The 17,500-nt window shown below is 41.4% G+C and overlaps 1 protein-coding gene across 8 annotated transcripts in view; it reads left to right on the plus strand.

The window, feature by feature from the left end:
- shank2a (SH3 and multiple ankyrin repeat domains 2a) overlaps window positions 1-17,500 on the plus strand; it is a 71,330-nt gene that overhangs the window by 32,537 nt on the left and 21,293 nt on the right. The window contains exons 2-11 of one of the 8 annotated variants that reach the window (XM_087293641.1): window positions 4,361-4,473; window positions 7,400-7,617; window positions 8,109-8,309; window positions 9,074-9,145; window positions 9,888-9,996; window positions 10,230-10,381; window positions 10,550-10,717; window positions 11,003-11,119; window positions 11,564-11,641; window positions 13,706-13,772. In XM_087293641.1, the coding sequence (XP_087149767.1) occupies window positions 7,420-7,617; window positions 8,109-8,309; window positions 9,074-9,145; window positions 9,888-9,996; window positions 10,230-10,381; window positions 10,550-10,717; window positions 11,003-11,119; window positions 11,564-11,641; window positions 13,706-13,772 (1,162 nt within the window). In that variant the 5' untranslated portion in view covers window positions 4,361-4,473; window positions 7,400-7,419. Of the gene's footprint in view, window positions 1-4,149; window positions 4,474-7,296; window positions 7,618-8,108; window positions 8,310-9,073; window positions 9,146-9,887; window positions 9,997-10,229; window positions 10,382-10,549; window positions 10,718-11,002; window positions 11,120-11,508; window positions 11,642-13,705; window positions 13,773-15,015; window positions 15,148-17,500 lie in introns of those variants that run through there. The other 7 variants (XM_087293642.1, XR_015515459.1, XR_015515458.1 and 4 more) reach the window with 7 other exon arrangements.

The following is a 17,500-nucleotide window of genomic DNA, read 5'->3' on the forward strand; positions in this document are numbered from 1 at the left end:
CGGTTCAGGCTGGTGGTGGTGGTGTAATGGTGTGGGGGAGATTTTCTTTGGGTCCATTAGTAGCAATTGAGCATCAACGCCACAGCCTACCTGAGTATTGCTGCTGACCATGTCCATCCCTTTATAAGCACAGTGTCTCCATCTTCTGATGGCTACTTCCAGCAGGATAACGCAGCATGTCATAAAGCTCAATCATCTCACACTGGTTTCTTGAACATGACGATGAGTTCACTGTACTCAAATGGCCTCCACAGTCACCAGAGCTCAATCCAATAGAGCAGCTTTGGGATGTGGTGGAACGGGAGATTGGCATCATGGATGTGCAGCCGACAAATCTGCAGCAACTGTGTGATGCTATCATGACAATATGGAGCAAAATCTCTGAGGAAGATTTCCAGCAGCTTGTTGAATCTACAACACCAAGGATTCAGGCAGGTCTGAAGGCAAAAGGGCTCTGACCTGGTACTAGTGAGGTGTACCTAATAAAGTGGAATATCAAAACTGTTTTTTGTTTTTACTGTATTTTGAATAAATAAATGCAACTTTGCAAAAAGATCTGAAAAAATAAACACTGTAAATTTCAATGATTTTACAATTAAAATTGTATATAAAATATAATATATACTACACATAAATATGATTAATCTCTGGATTTCTACTCTTTATTAAACATCTACAAACACCTGTTGAAAAAGCTGAAATTGTTCGTTTACCCTTAAATTAAAATATCTTCTCCTAAACTGTAGTAAGTTTCTGTTTTATCTGTGGAATTAAAACAAAACAAGATATTGTAAAGAACTCTGGGAAAACAGACACTGACATCAATACAGAAACAAATACACTGATGAGGATTATGAACACAACTGGAGGAGTTTCACACGCAGTTCCTCTTTCTCACCAGCAGAGGCTGCTCATCTGCTCTGCACCTGGACTTCATTTCCCATCAGCCACTGCAGCCCACACACACTCTCTCTCTCTCTCTCTCTCTCTCTCTCTCTCTCTCTCTCTCTCTCTCTCTCTGTTTCTCTCTCTCTCTCTCTCTCTCTCTCTCTCTGTCTGTCTCTTTCTCTCTCTCTCTCTCTCTCTCTCTCTCTCTCTCTCTCTCTCTCTCTCTCTCTCTCTCTCTTGCTCATCATCGTCTGGTCATTCGGTGTTTTCTCTCTGTGCTTGTTGTTTGTCTCATATTTTAATGGGAGATATTCAGAAGAATGCTGGAAAACAGCTGTTGACTTCACGTGTTTGTCTGTTGTGGTTGTTCCTCTGTGGATGTCATCATCTGTGTTTCAGCATTCTTCAGAATATCTTGTATTTTTTTGTATTCAACAAAAGAAAGAAACTCGTAACCAATTTAGAACTACTGAAACGAGAGTAACTGATGAACTGACCCTTTAATTCAGGATCATCAGTTCCAGAGCCTGCATTTCCCCCTAAACTAATGAAAATAGCATCATTACTGTAATAAAATCTGGTCATCTATTGGTCTGTTGAATTCATTATGCTGTTCAGGGGAGAGAGAGAGAGAGAGAGAGAGAGAGAGAGAGAGAGAGAGAGAGAGAGAGAGAGAGAGATCGGTCATCTTGTTTGCTTCTTCATCTGCAGTTTTTAATTAGTAAGTGTAATTAAACAGACACAGAGGCTCTCGCTGAGGATATCTGTGACTTGCAGAGGTCAAACTGATGTGCTCCTGTACAGATTAATATTTAATACCAATTAGAAAGAGCAGAGCCAAGAGAGCTGTGTGTGTGTCATATATCTGGATAATGTGAGTTATAAAACTCAAATCTCACACTCAAAGATCAGCATAAACAGCTATAGCATGTCCTGAAGCTACTAAAATAATAATAAAAATATGCCTCTGATGAATTACTCTGATAGACCAGAACAATGTGATTAGACTGCTGATTTATTGATAAATATGTGTTCTAATATAAAAGATATATTTTAGGTACATTTGATATAAAAGATCTTAATGAAATGTTGTTTATTCTGTGACTCTGGCGTGTGCATGTCAGATTTCTGACTGTAAATGTGTGCACACAGACAGACAGACAGACAGACACAGACAGGGGTTTTACTTGTATTCAGCTCTTCCTCTGTGGGTGAGTGGAGCTCTGCTGCCCTCTGCTGTTAATATCTCAACAATGAACAAACTGAAGTCTGAAAACGGCAGAAACATCAGTGCTGTGTAATCTGGTCTGAGAAGTGAGTAGAGCTTCATTATCTGCCTTCTCTCTGCTGAACTCGAGTGAAGCTGATCTGATTAAATGTCTTCACGGTCAGAGATGGAGATGAATGTGATGAGCTGCAGAAATGATGATGATTATTATTGTATTGTGGAGTTTCATTCATTAACCCACTCGTGCTACAGAAGTTTTCAGAACAGTTGTGTAAATATTAGCACCTAACTTTATTATTAAAATCATGTTTTTGCTTACAGAAAAACATCAGAATATGCTGTAATGTTCCCTAAAAGTTGTGTAAATGTTAGCAGGCAACACTTTCCTAAATGCATGTTTTTAAAACATTCTCGTGAACATTTTAACGTTCTTAGTACATTAATATAATTAGAATAAACTGTTCTAATCACATTTAAAGATCTTTCTGAGAATATGAATATAGCATGAGACTGAGGCGTTATGGAAACATTGTGTTAGCTGAGGAGAAGCCAAAACGGCAATGAGAGGTTGGGAGCTCTGTGTGTAAAAAATAATCTGTTGTAATCGGTATCAAATAGTAAAGCCTTTTATTTTAATGGGAGAAATACTTTCTGATTAATTTTCTCAGAGTTTGCATGCTTATAACTCAAGAAGGATTGATTATATCTCAATATGCTTATATTCTGCTGCTTTCTCAAAGTTTTTCCTTTGATATTTACATTTGTAAGGCACTGTCCTCTCTGTTCCCTTATCTGACACATTACACCAATGTTTATACTGTTCAGGATAATGTAGAAAGACTCATTCTGTACTGTAATACCATTTAACCTTTACTCTCTCTCTCTCTCACACACACACACACACACACACACACACACACACACACACACACACACACACACACACACACAGAGTGAGATCTATATAGTCTAGTTTCAACTATAATCAATACATATTAATAGAGCATTGAAGCATTCAGAGCATCTGCACTGAATTGCAGATGTTGTGTAAATATATCCAAACGGCTCTGATCATCTTCTTTCTGAACATCTCCTGGGTGTGTGTTGTGTTATTTCACACACTTACATTCACTTCTAATCACAGAGTGAGTACACACAGTGAGTAAATCAGCCATGAAGCAGGTTGAGTGTGTTATCTGTGCAGGTGGATTGATCCTGGGTCTGGGTGTTACGCTGCTTCATGTAATGTACATGATCATATCTGCAGTCCTCCTGTCTGTTCTTCTGTTTCAGATTCTCACTGACCTAAATAATGGCCCAGTTTCAAATGAGCCCAGTCTCAGGTTAGGAGCTGCTGCATGCAAACGTGATCATGATAAGAACACACAGCGAGCCCAGAAACAGAGAGTTATACCACAGTCATCCAGCACCGACACCGACTCTATCACCACATGACAAACACAGTACTATAGTAACTTATAGTAAACTAGCAGTACTGAAGTAAAGCTGTGGGGATTCCACAGTTGCTATGGTAACATGACAACAACAGTAATTGATCTGCTGTGGTGATTCTACAGTTGCTATGGTAACACGACAACAACAGTAATTGATCTGTTGTGGTGATTCTACAGTTGCTATGGTAACACAACAACTACAGTAATTGATCTGTTGTGGTGATTCTACAGTTGCTATGGTAACACAACAACTACAGTAATTGATCTGTTGTGGTGATTCTACAGTTGCTATGGTAACACAACAACTACAGTAATTGATCTGTTGTGGTGATTCTACAGTTGCTATGGTAACACAACAACTACAGTAATTGATCTGTTGTGGTGATTCTACAGTTGCTATTGTAACACAGCAGATCATAATATGCATCTTTAAACAGTTATAGATGCTTCACAGGTTAGATGTGTTCTTGTCATTTACAGATAATGCTCACAGTCTAATAAAGCTGATGTTGTGGATTTGTGTGTTCTGAGTGTGTCCGTGAGTCTCGCTGTGAGTCGTGTGGCTGTTGTTCAAGTCTCAGACTCTCTTGACTTCGCTGCTCTACTGAGTTATTTGTGGCTGTTCGGAGAGTCACTGGGGGCCCGAACTGAATCATCTGCACAGGACCAACTCTGGATGCGCTTTAATAATATCTCACCTACTTCTCACGCATTTCGGATTCTCTCTCAAGCTTTTCTGCTGATATTTGCTTAAAGGATGTGCTTGCTGTATTATCTCATCTTTCATCAGATGCTCTGTTAAAGAGACATGAGGGATGTGTAAGGACTCAGTCTGATGGGAATCTAGTGACCGATGAACAGCTTCTCCTCCTGGCTTTAAGCGGACAGCAGGACGACTTTCAGGTGAACTCAGCCTGCCTGGCTTTTATTCTTGCATGTAATGCTGTTACTGAATGCCTGTTTTTTTAGAAAGAGACTAACAAAAGATGAAGAAGCAATGCATGAGGATGAGGATCTGCTGTAGGAGGAATAAAACCTTAGAGTGAGCTAGTGAGCCCTATGTGGTGTTTAAAAGAGAGTTATATTTACACATTTTTAGACAATAGTTTGCAAATTTAGCTAATTTCCTCTGTATTTGCTGTGATGACAGTATATATTTACTCGTTATTTTGTGAGATACTTGTGTTTAGCTTAAAGTGACATTTAAAGGCTTAACTTAATTAGGTTAATTAGGCAATTCATTGGCAAGTCAAATCAATTCTTAAAATTATTGAAATGAAAATGTGAAAAATAAACATCATTTCACAGGAGGACTAATCACTTTGCTTTCATCTGTATGTGTGTTTGCTGTTACCTTTACTGTTAGTTCATTACTGTAAATAAATGCACTAGTAAACACTAATCATGGAATATTACTCAATATATATGTATAAAAATATCAAATATATATAAATAGAGGGGTGACCAGTGTCTTTGGTTGATTATAGAGTGTGTTACTCTTTCATAAGTTCTCCTCCAGCATCTCTGAGTTGTAATCTGAGGGATCCACAACACAGACAACACTCCAGGGCTCTGACTTATTAAATTTGTGTGAAGACCTTCCTTAAAGTGAAGATGCTCCAGAATACATCTGAATTCATTCTCTGGTGATTATAGCTCATATGATGGTTTAAAGTGTTCAATATTGAAGTTAAATGTATTTACTCTGAGTCTCCTGTCAACTGGGTTCTTTATAGATCACAACTTTGCATGTGCATGTTTACAGCCCTGTTTTGTGTGGATGCCACATGTGTAAACGAGATCTGCTCTGTGATCACTCCTCAACAGCTGGATTATCAGTGTTTTTCCTGTGTGTGTGGAAGATGAATGTACAATACGAGGAAAGAGTGCAGAGGAAGATCTGCTCCATTTAGAAAAGCTTTATTTGGAAGCGCTCCACTGTGTCACGTCCTAAATACTCCAACCTTCAGCAGAAACACTGTGGAGGAGACCAGCACTGCAGAACTCACTAACAAAACCAGTCTAAACCAGTGCAGTCACCAGATTAACCAGATCACAACTAGTGCAGAATCCAGTTCAACTAGCACAATGACCAGTTCAACTAATCAAGTTACCAGTTCAACTAGTCTAGTGACCAAATCAAGCAGCTGAGTTATACTAGTCTAAAGCTCAATTAAACTAGTAAACTGATCAGTTCAAGTAGTCTGGTGACCAGAAAAATTGGACCAATTACCAATTAAACTAGCACAATAACCAGTTAAAATAGCAAAGTGGCCAGTTAAACCGGCCCACTGACCAAACAAACTTGCCCAATAACAACTTAAAGTAGTACAGTGAGCAATTAAACACATTCAGTGACCAGTTAAACTACAACATTAAATAATTAAACTAGTTTAGTGACCAGTTAAACCAGCTCAATAGTCAATTAAACTAGTACAATAGCCAGTTAACCTGGCATAGTGACCAGTTAAACTAGCTCATTACCAAATAAACTAGCCAAATAACTACTTAAAGTTGTACAGTAACCAATTAAACAATTACAGTGACCAATTAAACTAGTGACCAGTTAAACCAGTTCTATGGTCAATGAAACTAGCCCATTAACCAGTTAAAGTAGTGAATAATTAAACCAGCCCAGCACTGACCAATTAAACTAGCACAATAACCATTTGAGTAGTACAGTCACCAATTACCAATAACCAGTTAAAGTAGTCTAGTGATCAATTAAACCAGCACAATGACCAATTAAATTAGTTTGGTGACCAGTTAAACCAGCTCAATGGCCATTTCAGTGGCTCAAATGTCATTTAAACTAGACCAATAACCAGTTCAGCTAGTCTAATGACCAGTTAAACTAACACAATCTCACAGCAGTTCGTAACTTTTTGATTTAGTGGCTAATTCGTATGAATTCGTACAATCTAATTTGTACAATTTAGTATGATTTGCTCATCCAATCACGGTTGGGTTTAGGGGTGGGGTAAGGTGCCACGCCTCCTTTTTAAAATCGTACAATTTCGTACGACTTAAATCAGGCTGATTAAATTAGTTTAGTGACCCGTTAAACCAACTCAATGGCCATTTCAGTGGCTCAAAGGTCAAATTAAACCAGTTAAACCAGCACAATGACCAATTAAACTAGTTTGGTGACTAGTTAAACCATCTCAATGGCCATTTAAACTAGCACAATGACCAGTTAAACTAGTATGATGATCAGTTAAACCAGCTCAATGACCTATTAAACTCACCTAAATATCAGTCAGAGTATAGTGAACAATTAAACTATTCCAGTGACTAATTCAACAAGCACAGTAACCAGTTAAACTAATTCAGAAAGCAATTAAACTGATGAAATGACCAGTTAAATTACTACTGTGAGCAAATAAACTAGAACACAGGCAGTCCACAAACTAGTACATTTACCAGTTAAAGTAGGACAATCATCAATTAAACCAGTATTCTGACCAGTTAAACCAGCTCAGTTATCAATTTAAGCTAGCACAATGACCAACGTGTGTGTGTGTGTGTGTGTGTGTGTGTGTGTGTGTGTGTGTGCGCATGTATGTGTGTGTGTGTGTGTGTGTGTGTGTGTGTGTGTGTGTGTGTATGTGTGTGTGTGCGCATGTGTGTGTGTGTGCGCATGTATGTGTGTGTGTGTGTGTATGTGTGTGTGTGCGCATGTGTGTGTGTGTGTGTGTGTGTGTGTATGTGTGTGTGTGCGCATGTATGTGTGTGTGTGTGTGTGTGCGTGCGTGCGTGTGTGTGTGTGTGTGTGTGAGTGTGTGTGTGTGTGTGTGTGTGTGTGTGTGTGTGTGTGTGTGTTGTTCAGGAGCTGCTGAAGTGTTGACTATGCCCCGCAGCCCCACGTCCAGTGAGGATGAGATGGCACAGAGTTTCTCAGATTCCTCTCAGGACTCGAGCTCTGAAAGCTCCAGAGAAGAGGCTGTGTATGAGAGAGTACGAGCAGAACGGCCCGTCAGCCGCATGATGGACATCCAGAGCAACACACTGATGGTCCAAGTGTTCATCCCAGACCTGCAGCAGACCGTGAGTGTGTCTCTCTCTGCGCGTGTGTGTGTTTGTGTGTGTGTGTGTGTGTGTGTGTGTGTGTTACACAATTACAGGCACATTTCCAGCCTTTTTCGTTAATTTTCAATAAACTGGAATTATATTAATGTCCTGAGCTGTCTCCAATAGAGAATGTGTGATGCAGTTTGAAGCACATAATGCCACAATTAAGACCCCATAGTGTTGCCCACATTAAGGCTTGTTTGCAGGAAGAATGGGACAGAATTACCCCTCAAACACTTCATCACTTGCTGTCTTCAGTCCTGAATGTTTGTTAGTGTTGTGAACAGGAATAGCAGCATTACACAGTGTTAAATGCTGTACTGTTCACACTGTTTTTGACATGTGTTGCAAGAACCACCAGTAAGCTTCCGTGTTAATTTAGAAAAGTCACGGGGAACACATTAAATAAAAAGTCAATATACTCAAGGGAAACTTAGAATCACTACTATGGGCTTCTGCTCTTTCAGAAGTGTCTGCGCTTCGACCCCTGCGCCTCAGTCTGGGCTGCGAAACAGAGGATCCTGTGCACGCTTAGCCAGAACCTGAAGGATGTGCTGAACTTCGGCCTCTTCCAGCCGTCCAGCAGTGGTGATGGAGGATTCCTGGAGGAGGAGAGTCTGATGGGAGATCTTCCAGTGCCTGCTGGAGAGAGTCTACCCATGCTGGAGGTGTCCAGTCATCAGCACACACTCCTGCAGCACACACATCAGTGGGCACCCGTGCAGGAAACACTTCTGTTTAAACACAGTTGTGTGTCAGCAGTGTGTGAATATCCTAAAAAGAGCTCAACCTCATTTGCATTTAAAGCGACAGTCACCAAAACACCACTGTTACGATCCTGAAAGGGTCAGAGAGATAGAGGACATTATCTGTGTGCTGTTCTCAGCTCAAACTCACACACACACACACACACACACACACACACACACACACACACACACGAGAGACAGCAGAGGCGCATTTACAGCTTGTGAAAGGGGAGGGCAGGTCTTCTTTAAAGGCACAGTTCAGCCATGAATGCTAGTTCTGTCATTGTTTGCTCTCATTTTACCCGTTTCAGACCGTCATGAGTTTAGTTTACATTAGTCACTTTAGTTACATTAAAGAAGATGTTTTGAAGAATGCTGATAACTGGTAACCTTTGACTTCCATTTGTTTTCCCTATGGAAGTGAATGGTTACAGGTTTTCAGCATTCTACAAAATATCTTCTTTAGTGTTTAACAGAGGAACTAAACTCATGACGGTTTCTAATCACTTGATGTGGGGGTGTAAATAGTGAGTAAATAAAAAAAATTGGGGTGAACTGTCCCTTTAACACACCTCACACACACACACACACACACACACGCAAACACACACACAGGTCTTACTGAGACACAAGAGTGAAGATCTCGTCATTGACTGTGGTAAAATCCTCGTTGTTTTCTACAGTTTCGCTATAAAACGAGGCTGTACAGTCAGTCCAGTGTGGACGAGAAGCAGATCGCCAGGCTGCACACTAAGGTGAGACATAAGAAGGAAGAGCAGAGGCTTCAAATACACACACACACACACACACACACACACACACACACATAAACATTCATTCATTTATTTTCTTATTAGCTTAGTCCCTTTATTAATCTGGGGTTGCCACAGCGTAATGAACCGCCAACTTATCCAGCATTTGTTTTACACAGTGGATGCCCTTCCTGCTGCAACCCATCTCTGGGAAACACCCATACACACTCATTCACACTCATCCACTACGGCCAGTGTAGTTGATCAGTTCCCCTATAGCGCATGTGTTTGGACTGTGGGGGAAACCGGAGCACCCGGAGGAAACCCACACCAACACGGGGAGAACATGCAAACTCCACACAGAAACACCAACTGACCCAGCCGAGACTCAAACCAGCGGCTGGAGTGCTGTGAAGCTCTCAGGGCTACCCACTGCGCCACTGCACTGCCCAATCTTACAGCCATTTAATATATATATATATATATATATATATATATATATATATATTTATTTATTTATTTATTTATTTATTTATTTATTTATTTATTTATTTATTTATTTATTTATTTATTTTTGATTTTTCCTCTTCGTCAGGATCTCTTGACTCTTTTTCACCTCTCACACTCCTCTGTGTCTGTTCATCATGCTGAGTTTGTGTTTTTGATCATTAATTGAATGTATTGATTGATATTGTAATATTAATGAATGAGTTGTGTCTTGGTTGTGTGTTTTTGTCTCTGTCAGGCCAACCTGAGGAGGTTCATGGACTGCATCCTGCATCGTCAGCTGGAGAAAGTGTCCAGAATGCTGGATAAAGGACTGGACCCCAATTACCAGGACTCTGAGAGCGGAGGTACAGCACAGAGAAACACCGAGCTGTCCTGCTTCACACAGCGGTCCTGCACGTGCTTCACTGCTTCATTTCCTCTGTCGTTTCCTCCTGTATGTGTCTTCATCACAGTGAGCACATCTTACTAACACTGTGCCATGCCCTCACTGCGCTGATGATTTCTGCAGTGTGTATGAGACGGATCTGCTGTGTGGAGGTGTGTGGTGATGTGCAGTGGTGTGTGTTGTGTGTTTCAGAGGCTCCGCTGACATTGGTGGTGCAGATGGAGAGTATGGTGGAGTTTATTAAAGCGCTGAGGAACGGAGGAGCTCATCTGGACTTCAGGGCTAAAGACGGCATGACGGCTCTGCATAAAGCAGCCTGCGCTAAAAACCAGGACGCGCTCAAGGTGCACGAGAATAGAGTCTTCAGATTAACACACACCTCTTGCTTTGTTTGCTGGGGTTTGGCTGTAAAGTTAGATTTGATGCAGACTTTAAACACAGCTGATGCAGAACTCGTGATCAAGCACACCGAGACTGAGCGTCTGTTTACGGTGGGTGTTTCCCTGCTTCAGACGCTGCTGGATCTCGGAGCGTCTCCAAACTCTAAGGACAGTCGTGGTCTGACGGCTCTGTACCACACAGTGACGGCCGGTGGAGAGACACACTGCTGTGAGCTGCTGCTGGACGCCAACACTGCCCTCTGCTGCCAGGACGAGAACGGCTGGCAGGAGACACACCAGGTCAACACACACACACATGCACAAATGCACATACGCACATATCAGTGCTCAACCACGTGCACACACACATGCACACAAGTCCATGCACACATAAGTGCACATACACACACACAAATGCATGTACACATGCACATTGACACAAGTGCACACACACACACACACACACACATCACATACAAATATGCACATGTGCAAACACAGATATACACTTGATGCACACACTCATGCGCATGTTATATGTGTGCATGTGTGTTTAGGCATATGTGTGTGTGTATTTTCTGACAGGCGTGTCGTCATGGTTACGTCGAGCACCTGGAGCATCTGCTGTGTTACGGAGCAGACATGAGCGCGCAGAACGCTTCAGGAAACACACCTCTGCACATCTGCGCGCTCTACAACCAGGTGTGTGTTCGGCAACATTACAACTTTTGCACATGTTCAGCTTATTTAACCCAAACAAGAGGAATCACACACACTGCATGATGTTATTTTAATTCACTACTGACCTAAAGAAGATATTGCACATATGAGATGTTCACATGTAGCCACACACACACTTAATTCTTAAAGGGACAGTACACACAAGCAGGAAAATTCTGTCATCATTTAGTCACACTTTACTAGTTTTAAACCACTTTGAGTTTCCTTCCTCTGTTCAACACAAAGGAAGATATTTAGAGAAATGTTGGAAACCTGTAACCATTGACTTCCATTTGTTTTTTTCTACTATGGAAGTCAATAGTTACCGGTTTTTAGCATTCTTCAAAATGTCTCCTTCCTGTGCTCAACAGAAGGAAGACTCTCCCTTTAACAGTGTGTTGAATGCTGCGCTCTGCCTCTGCGCAGGAGAAGTGTGCTCATGTGCTGCTGCTCAGAGGAGCTGATAAAGACATGAAGAACTACAGCAGCCAGAGCCCCTTTCAGGTAAAGCAGCACACACACACACACACACACACACACACACACGTTCACAGAGGACACTGATGTGTGTGAAACTCACTCCTCTACAGTCAGAATGGAGCAGATCTGCTCTTGTGTTGTGTTGATATAAAAATAGCATGAAATAGACATGTGGGATGGGCTCGGTCCAGTGTGCTGGCTGCTGATTGGATGTTGAAGTGTGGGCGTGGCTTTTGAAAGGAGGAGAGTGTGAATGAGACAGTGATGCAAGTGTAATATGTGTGTGTGTGTGTGTGTGTGTGTGTGTGTGTGTGTGTGTGTGTGCGTGTGTGTAGTCCAAATATCTCAAAATTCTTAACTCAGCATTTTCTAGACAAGCACAGCTTATAGTGTTGAGTTCAGCAATAATGAGTCAGATTGAGGAGAGTTTTAATTAAATCAGCAGAATAATCTGACACTGTGTGAAGTTGCATATTCTTGTTTTCCCCTTTGGAATTTGATTATTTTGGTTCCACTTTTTTCACTTAATTTTTGTCTCTAAAACAGGAGAATATTGTTCATAATGGTGTGCTTGTGTAGAAAATGCTGACTGAGTGAAGAATTGGATGATATGAAGACTAGAAATGATGCAAAAACTCTGAGAAAAGCAGTTTTTCAGTGTGTGTGTGTGTTTATGCCTGTATGTTTATGTGTGTATGTGTGCGTCTGTTTGTGTGTGTGTGTTTGTGTGTGTGTGTGCGTGTGTGTGTGTGTGTGTGCGTGTGTGTGTGTGTGTGTGTGCATGTGTGTGTGTGTGTGTGTTTGTGTGTGTGTTTGTGTGTGTGTGTGTGTGTGTGTGTGTGTGTGTGTGTGTGTGTGTGTGTGTGTGTGATCCAGTAGTTTGTGGATGAACTGTGATTAAAGGCTACAGATGGTGAGGTACAAATCTCCTGTGGAAGTCCTCTTAGGATTACAGCAGAAACACGCATGTGCAGATCCACTCAGACAAGCACATTAGAAGAAACTGAGCAGAATGACAATAATCACCTCAAGGAGACGTTAAAGCTCCCCGCTCCTCCATTCATCTGCTGTAGTGCGGCTGTTCCACTCTGTTCTTATAATAGTTATTCATAAATCAAAGCTCATTTTGGTATGTTTTGGAGGAAATTCCACGTCATAATTTAATATTTAATTTAAAGTGCATTAATCTCTGTGATTCATTGTGAAATCAGGTCTGAGTGGTTTAGTGTGCAGGTTTCAGTAAGGGTGTACTGTTTATTCTTGTTGAGTGTTGAGTGCAGTCTGACAGAGAAACCGTTATGAAACATTAATCTTAATCTTGTGTCGTTCAGTGATATCATCTGACCTGATACACTCATGATAACCGGACTCTGTACACACACACACACACACACACACACACACACACACACACACACACTCTCTGCTGCTGATTGATGGGTTCAGGTGAGGTAAACGTGTTCAGACTTTAGGAGAGCGTAACTAAGAGTTCTGTCTGATTGTGATCTGATAACTTCAGTCAGCCATTTATTTGATAAGAGTATCCTTCACAATGCAAGAAGGTCGCTGGTTCGAATCTCGGCTGGGTCAGTTGGTGTCTCTGTGTGGAGTTTGCATGTTCTCCCCGTGTTGGTGTGGGTTTCCTCCGGGTGCTCCGGTTTCCCCCACAGTCCAAACACATGCGCTATAGGGGAACTGATCAACTACACTGGCCGTAGTGTATGAGTGTGTGTGTGTGGGAATGAGTGTGTATGGGTGTTTCCCAGTACTGGGTTGCAGCTGGAAGGGCATCTGCTGTGTAAAACATATGCTGGAATAGTCGGTGGTTCATTCCACTGTGGCAACCAATGATTAAAAAAGGGTCTAAGCTGAAGGAGAATGAATGAATGAATTTGAACTGAGTGTGTGTGTGTGTGTGTGTGTATGTGCGTGTGCGTGTGTGTGCATGTGTGTGTGTGCGTCTGTGTGTGTGTGTGTTGAATATAGAGCACTCCTCCTCTCAGGCGGGTGTGTGCTGTACAGTAACGTGACTGTAAATACACTGAATGAGCTGCCCTCTCGTGGGTTTCCCGTCTGCTGGTGTTTCAGGTTGCTTTAATCTCTGGGAATTTCGAGTTGGCGGAGCTCATCAAGAACCACAGAGACCCTGAACCAGGTAAGAACAAACCCAAAGCCAGCTGTTGATTCCTACTCACAGCAGTGTGTACTAGCAAATAGGGCACGTCTTAATGTGAAAGAAGCAGTGAACTAATCCAGGAACTGCAGGATTAAGACTGATTCCAGAATCCAGACACAGCTCAGCTCAAGAGATCTGCGCCGCTGCATCTGAAGGACAGAAGAGTTACAGACGCACAGCTTTACCACAACATTACACCACTCGCTCACATCAACAATACTACCGTAACTTAACTTAGTAAATATTGTAGTGTTTTTGAGCCAAACTATAGTAAATTAATCTGGCGGCCAATTCTACAGTTGCTATGGTAACACAACAACTACAGTAATTGATCTGTTGTGGTGATTCTACAGTTGCTATGGTAACACAACAACTACAGTAATCAATCTATTGTGGTGATTCTACAGTTACTATGGTAACAACAATTACAGTGATCTGTTGTGGTGATTCTACAGTCGCTATGGTAACACAACAGCTACAGTATTGATCTGTTGTGGTGATTCTACAGTTGCTATGGTAACAACAATTACAGTGATCTGTTGTGGTGATTCTACAGTTGCTATGGTAACAACAATTACAGTGATCTGTTGTGGTGATTCTACTGTTGCTATGGTAACACAACAGCTACAGTAATTGATCTGTTGTGGTGATTCTACAGTTGCTATGGTAACACAACAACCACCATAATCAATCTGTTGTGGTGATTCTACAGTTGCTATGGTAACACAACAACCACCATAATCAATCTGTTGTGGTGATTCTACAGTTGCTATGGTAACTTAACAAATATAGTAATATATCGGTTGTGTTGATTGTACAGTTGCTATGGTAACAACTATAGTAATATAAACAAATGACCCATACTGTACTATTGGACATATTACACTACAATACTCCACAGTTCACTATGGTAAACATTTAGTAGTAGTAGCTGGAGCACTGATTTACAAAGCGTAGTAAATAATAGAACACATCAGATGTCCATGTGTGTTTTGTGGAGGACAGTATATATGCTGCATTGCCGTGAGTTCAGCAGTATAGTTTTCTCTTTAAATGCTAAAGCAGCGTGGAGTGAGAGCTGGATTATGGCCTTCACATAAATAAATCAATCAAAAGGAACAGAAATAAATATCTGAGGAGGCATAATCCGTGATTGTTTCCCGGAGCGGCCCACAGCTGTCCTGCAGACTAAATGAAAAAAAGCCGCAAGTGGCGACAGCAGTGGATTATGAGCTCATCATCTTCAGCGCAGCATCAGACGCTCCGCAGACGCTCGCTGGAGCCGCAGCTCATGCTCGGGGATGGGATGTAGCAGAGACGGCCATGGGTTCTGCCTGCTGCACGGCGGAGAGAGGTGTGTGTTTCTCCCACTCTCAATCCAGCACCACAGGCCTGCAAACACTCTCCTGCAGAGGTCGGTCCGCTCCGCTCCGCTTATGATGCTGCTACAATTGCTGGAGTTTTCCTCTCGTCTCCGGTCCAAATACCTCAACATTCTGAAATCACGAAACATTTTCTAGACCAGAACTGAGTAGTGTTGTTTTCAGAATAACGGCTGAGTTTTCTTTAAACTGAGCTCAGTAATCTGCAGTGGGGGAAGTCAAGTAATCCAGTTTCTCCTTTTCACATAAGATTACTCCGTTTACTCCATTGGCAGATTATTGAGCTTGTTTAAGGAAAAACTCTGTTTATTCACATTATTTTTGTGCTTGTCTAGAAAATGCTACTTGATTTTAGTGTTTTTGTAGATATTTGGAGAAGAGACAAGATGAACACTGGAAGTTAGAGTGTGTTTTGCAGTGTCCAGCACTTTATTGTGTGTGCTCTGTGCTCCAGAATGCAGGTTGTGTGTTTTGTTATGTTGACTTTAACATTTCTCTTTTGCTGTCTTTGATTCTGCAAAGCTGATAATTATGGAAATCTGCATTTGTGTTGATGTTGCATTGGTCGCCTGCATTAGAGGAGGCAGCAGCAGTGCTGTGAAGAGTCCGTGTTACTGTCTTCCATCCTTTAAAAGTAACTGATGAACATCTACTCTGTGCCCGTGTGCAGAGCGCTATTCTGCCAATGATTTGACACTGTTTTGCTTTGGTTCACATTTACTTCATGCACGAGAGAGCAGGCTGTGTGCAGGTTCTGTGTTTTGACTGGTTTGACTTTAATCTTTTTTATTCAGTTCTGTCTGTGTGCATCATGCGTAGATTCGCTGGGTCATTGAGTCGTCAGCCATCTTTGATTGTGTAAAGCTGAAAATATGGAAGTGTGCATTTACGGTGCTGCTCTACAGGAATGTTTGATTTGTCGACTACTTTAGTGGAAATCAACAACACCAGCAGTGCTGTGAAGAGTTTCTGATTCAGTTGATGTTCATGTTCATGTTAGTTACTGCATTGTGTTCAATTCAATTCACCTTATTTGTACAGCGCTTTCACAATGTAGATTGGGTCAAAGCAGCTTCACATAAATAATCATAGTAAATTGGAACAGTGTAGTTCTGTTTTTAGTGTTTCAGTTCAGCTCAGTTCGGTGTGGTTTAATAATCTCTATTGAGGGTCTAGACACTGAAGAGCAAATCAATGGATGCGCAGCTCTACAGAACCCAAACCATGCAAGCCAGCGGCGACAGCGGAGAGGGAAAAACTTCACCAATTGGCGAAAGTGAAAAAAAAAACCTTATGATTATGCCATAGTAACTTCACAAAATCTACTCTGTCCCTTTGACTGCCCCTTTTCCAAACGGTTGACCATGATTTTACTGTTTTAAATAACAGCTCATGCACACAGCATTGTTGGTTCACAAAAATAAATCCAACAAATATAACCCTGTTGCTCTACTACACTGGAAAAAAACAACGGGAAAACTTGTTGAATGAGAATCTGTAATATGTCCAGTAGTGGAGGCCAGCTAGTGAAGAGCTGTGCAGGTACACCTCACTCCTCTGACCTCTAAAGCTGCTCTAGCGACAGATGCTCGGGGCCATGGTCTTTAGCCTCCTTGATAGAGCAATTGACTCCCATGCGGAAGGTTGCTGGTTTGATTCCAGCTTGGAGCAGGTTGGGTGGTGTAGAACCGGCGGGGTTACATCATGCCAGACTTTAAAAAAATAAAGGTTAGGCTTAAGGTTTTCTTTTCAAATTTTTTTTTTATAAATTTGATCTTCCGCTTCATATTTTCAGATTTTTCATATGTTTTAATTCCGGTATTTTACCAAAAACTGACACCTCAACCAATAGGCATGGGCCGGTGTAAGATTCTGATGGTATGATAACCTTAGATGTAAATATGACAGTTTCACAGTATCACAGTATTGTGTTTGCTGATCTAAATATTTTCTTTTAAAAGTCTGGGTAAAAACTAAAACCTTTTCCCCTGTAAACACACTATATTTTATCTTGAGAAACATTTATAATATTTGGAGCAGTAAACATGTCCGGCTGAATAACTCAACTGAATCATGGACTTCTGCTGTCTGCATTAGTTTCAGAAACAGAGTTCTTTACCATTTAAAACAGCATCTTTGGATATTTCGTCTGCTGGAGATACTGTCGTCCTAAAAAAAATGTGTACGATTTGCTCATCCCCCAATGATGGTTGGGTTTGGGGTGGGGTTAGGTGCCACGCCTCCTTTTTAAAATCGTACAATTTCGTACAACTGAACTCGTAAGATTTTGTAGGAATTAGCCACTAAACTGGCAAAACGTAAAAT

Source organism: Danio rerio, chromosome 18 (assembly GCF_052040795.2).
Source record: "Danio rerio strain M-AB ecotype USA chromosome 18, GRCz13ab, whole genome shotgun sequence".
Taxonomy (NCBI): domain Eukaryota; kingdom Metazoa; phylum Chordata; class Actinopteri; order Cypriniformes; family Danionidae; genus Danio; species Danio rerio.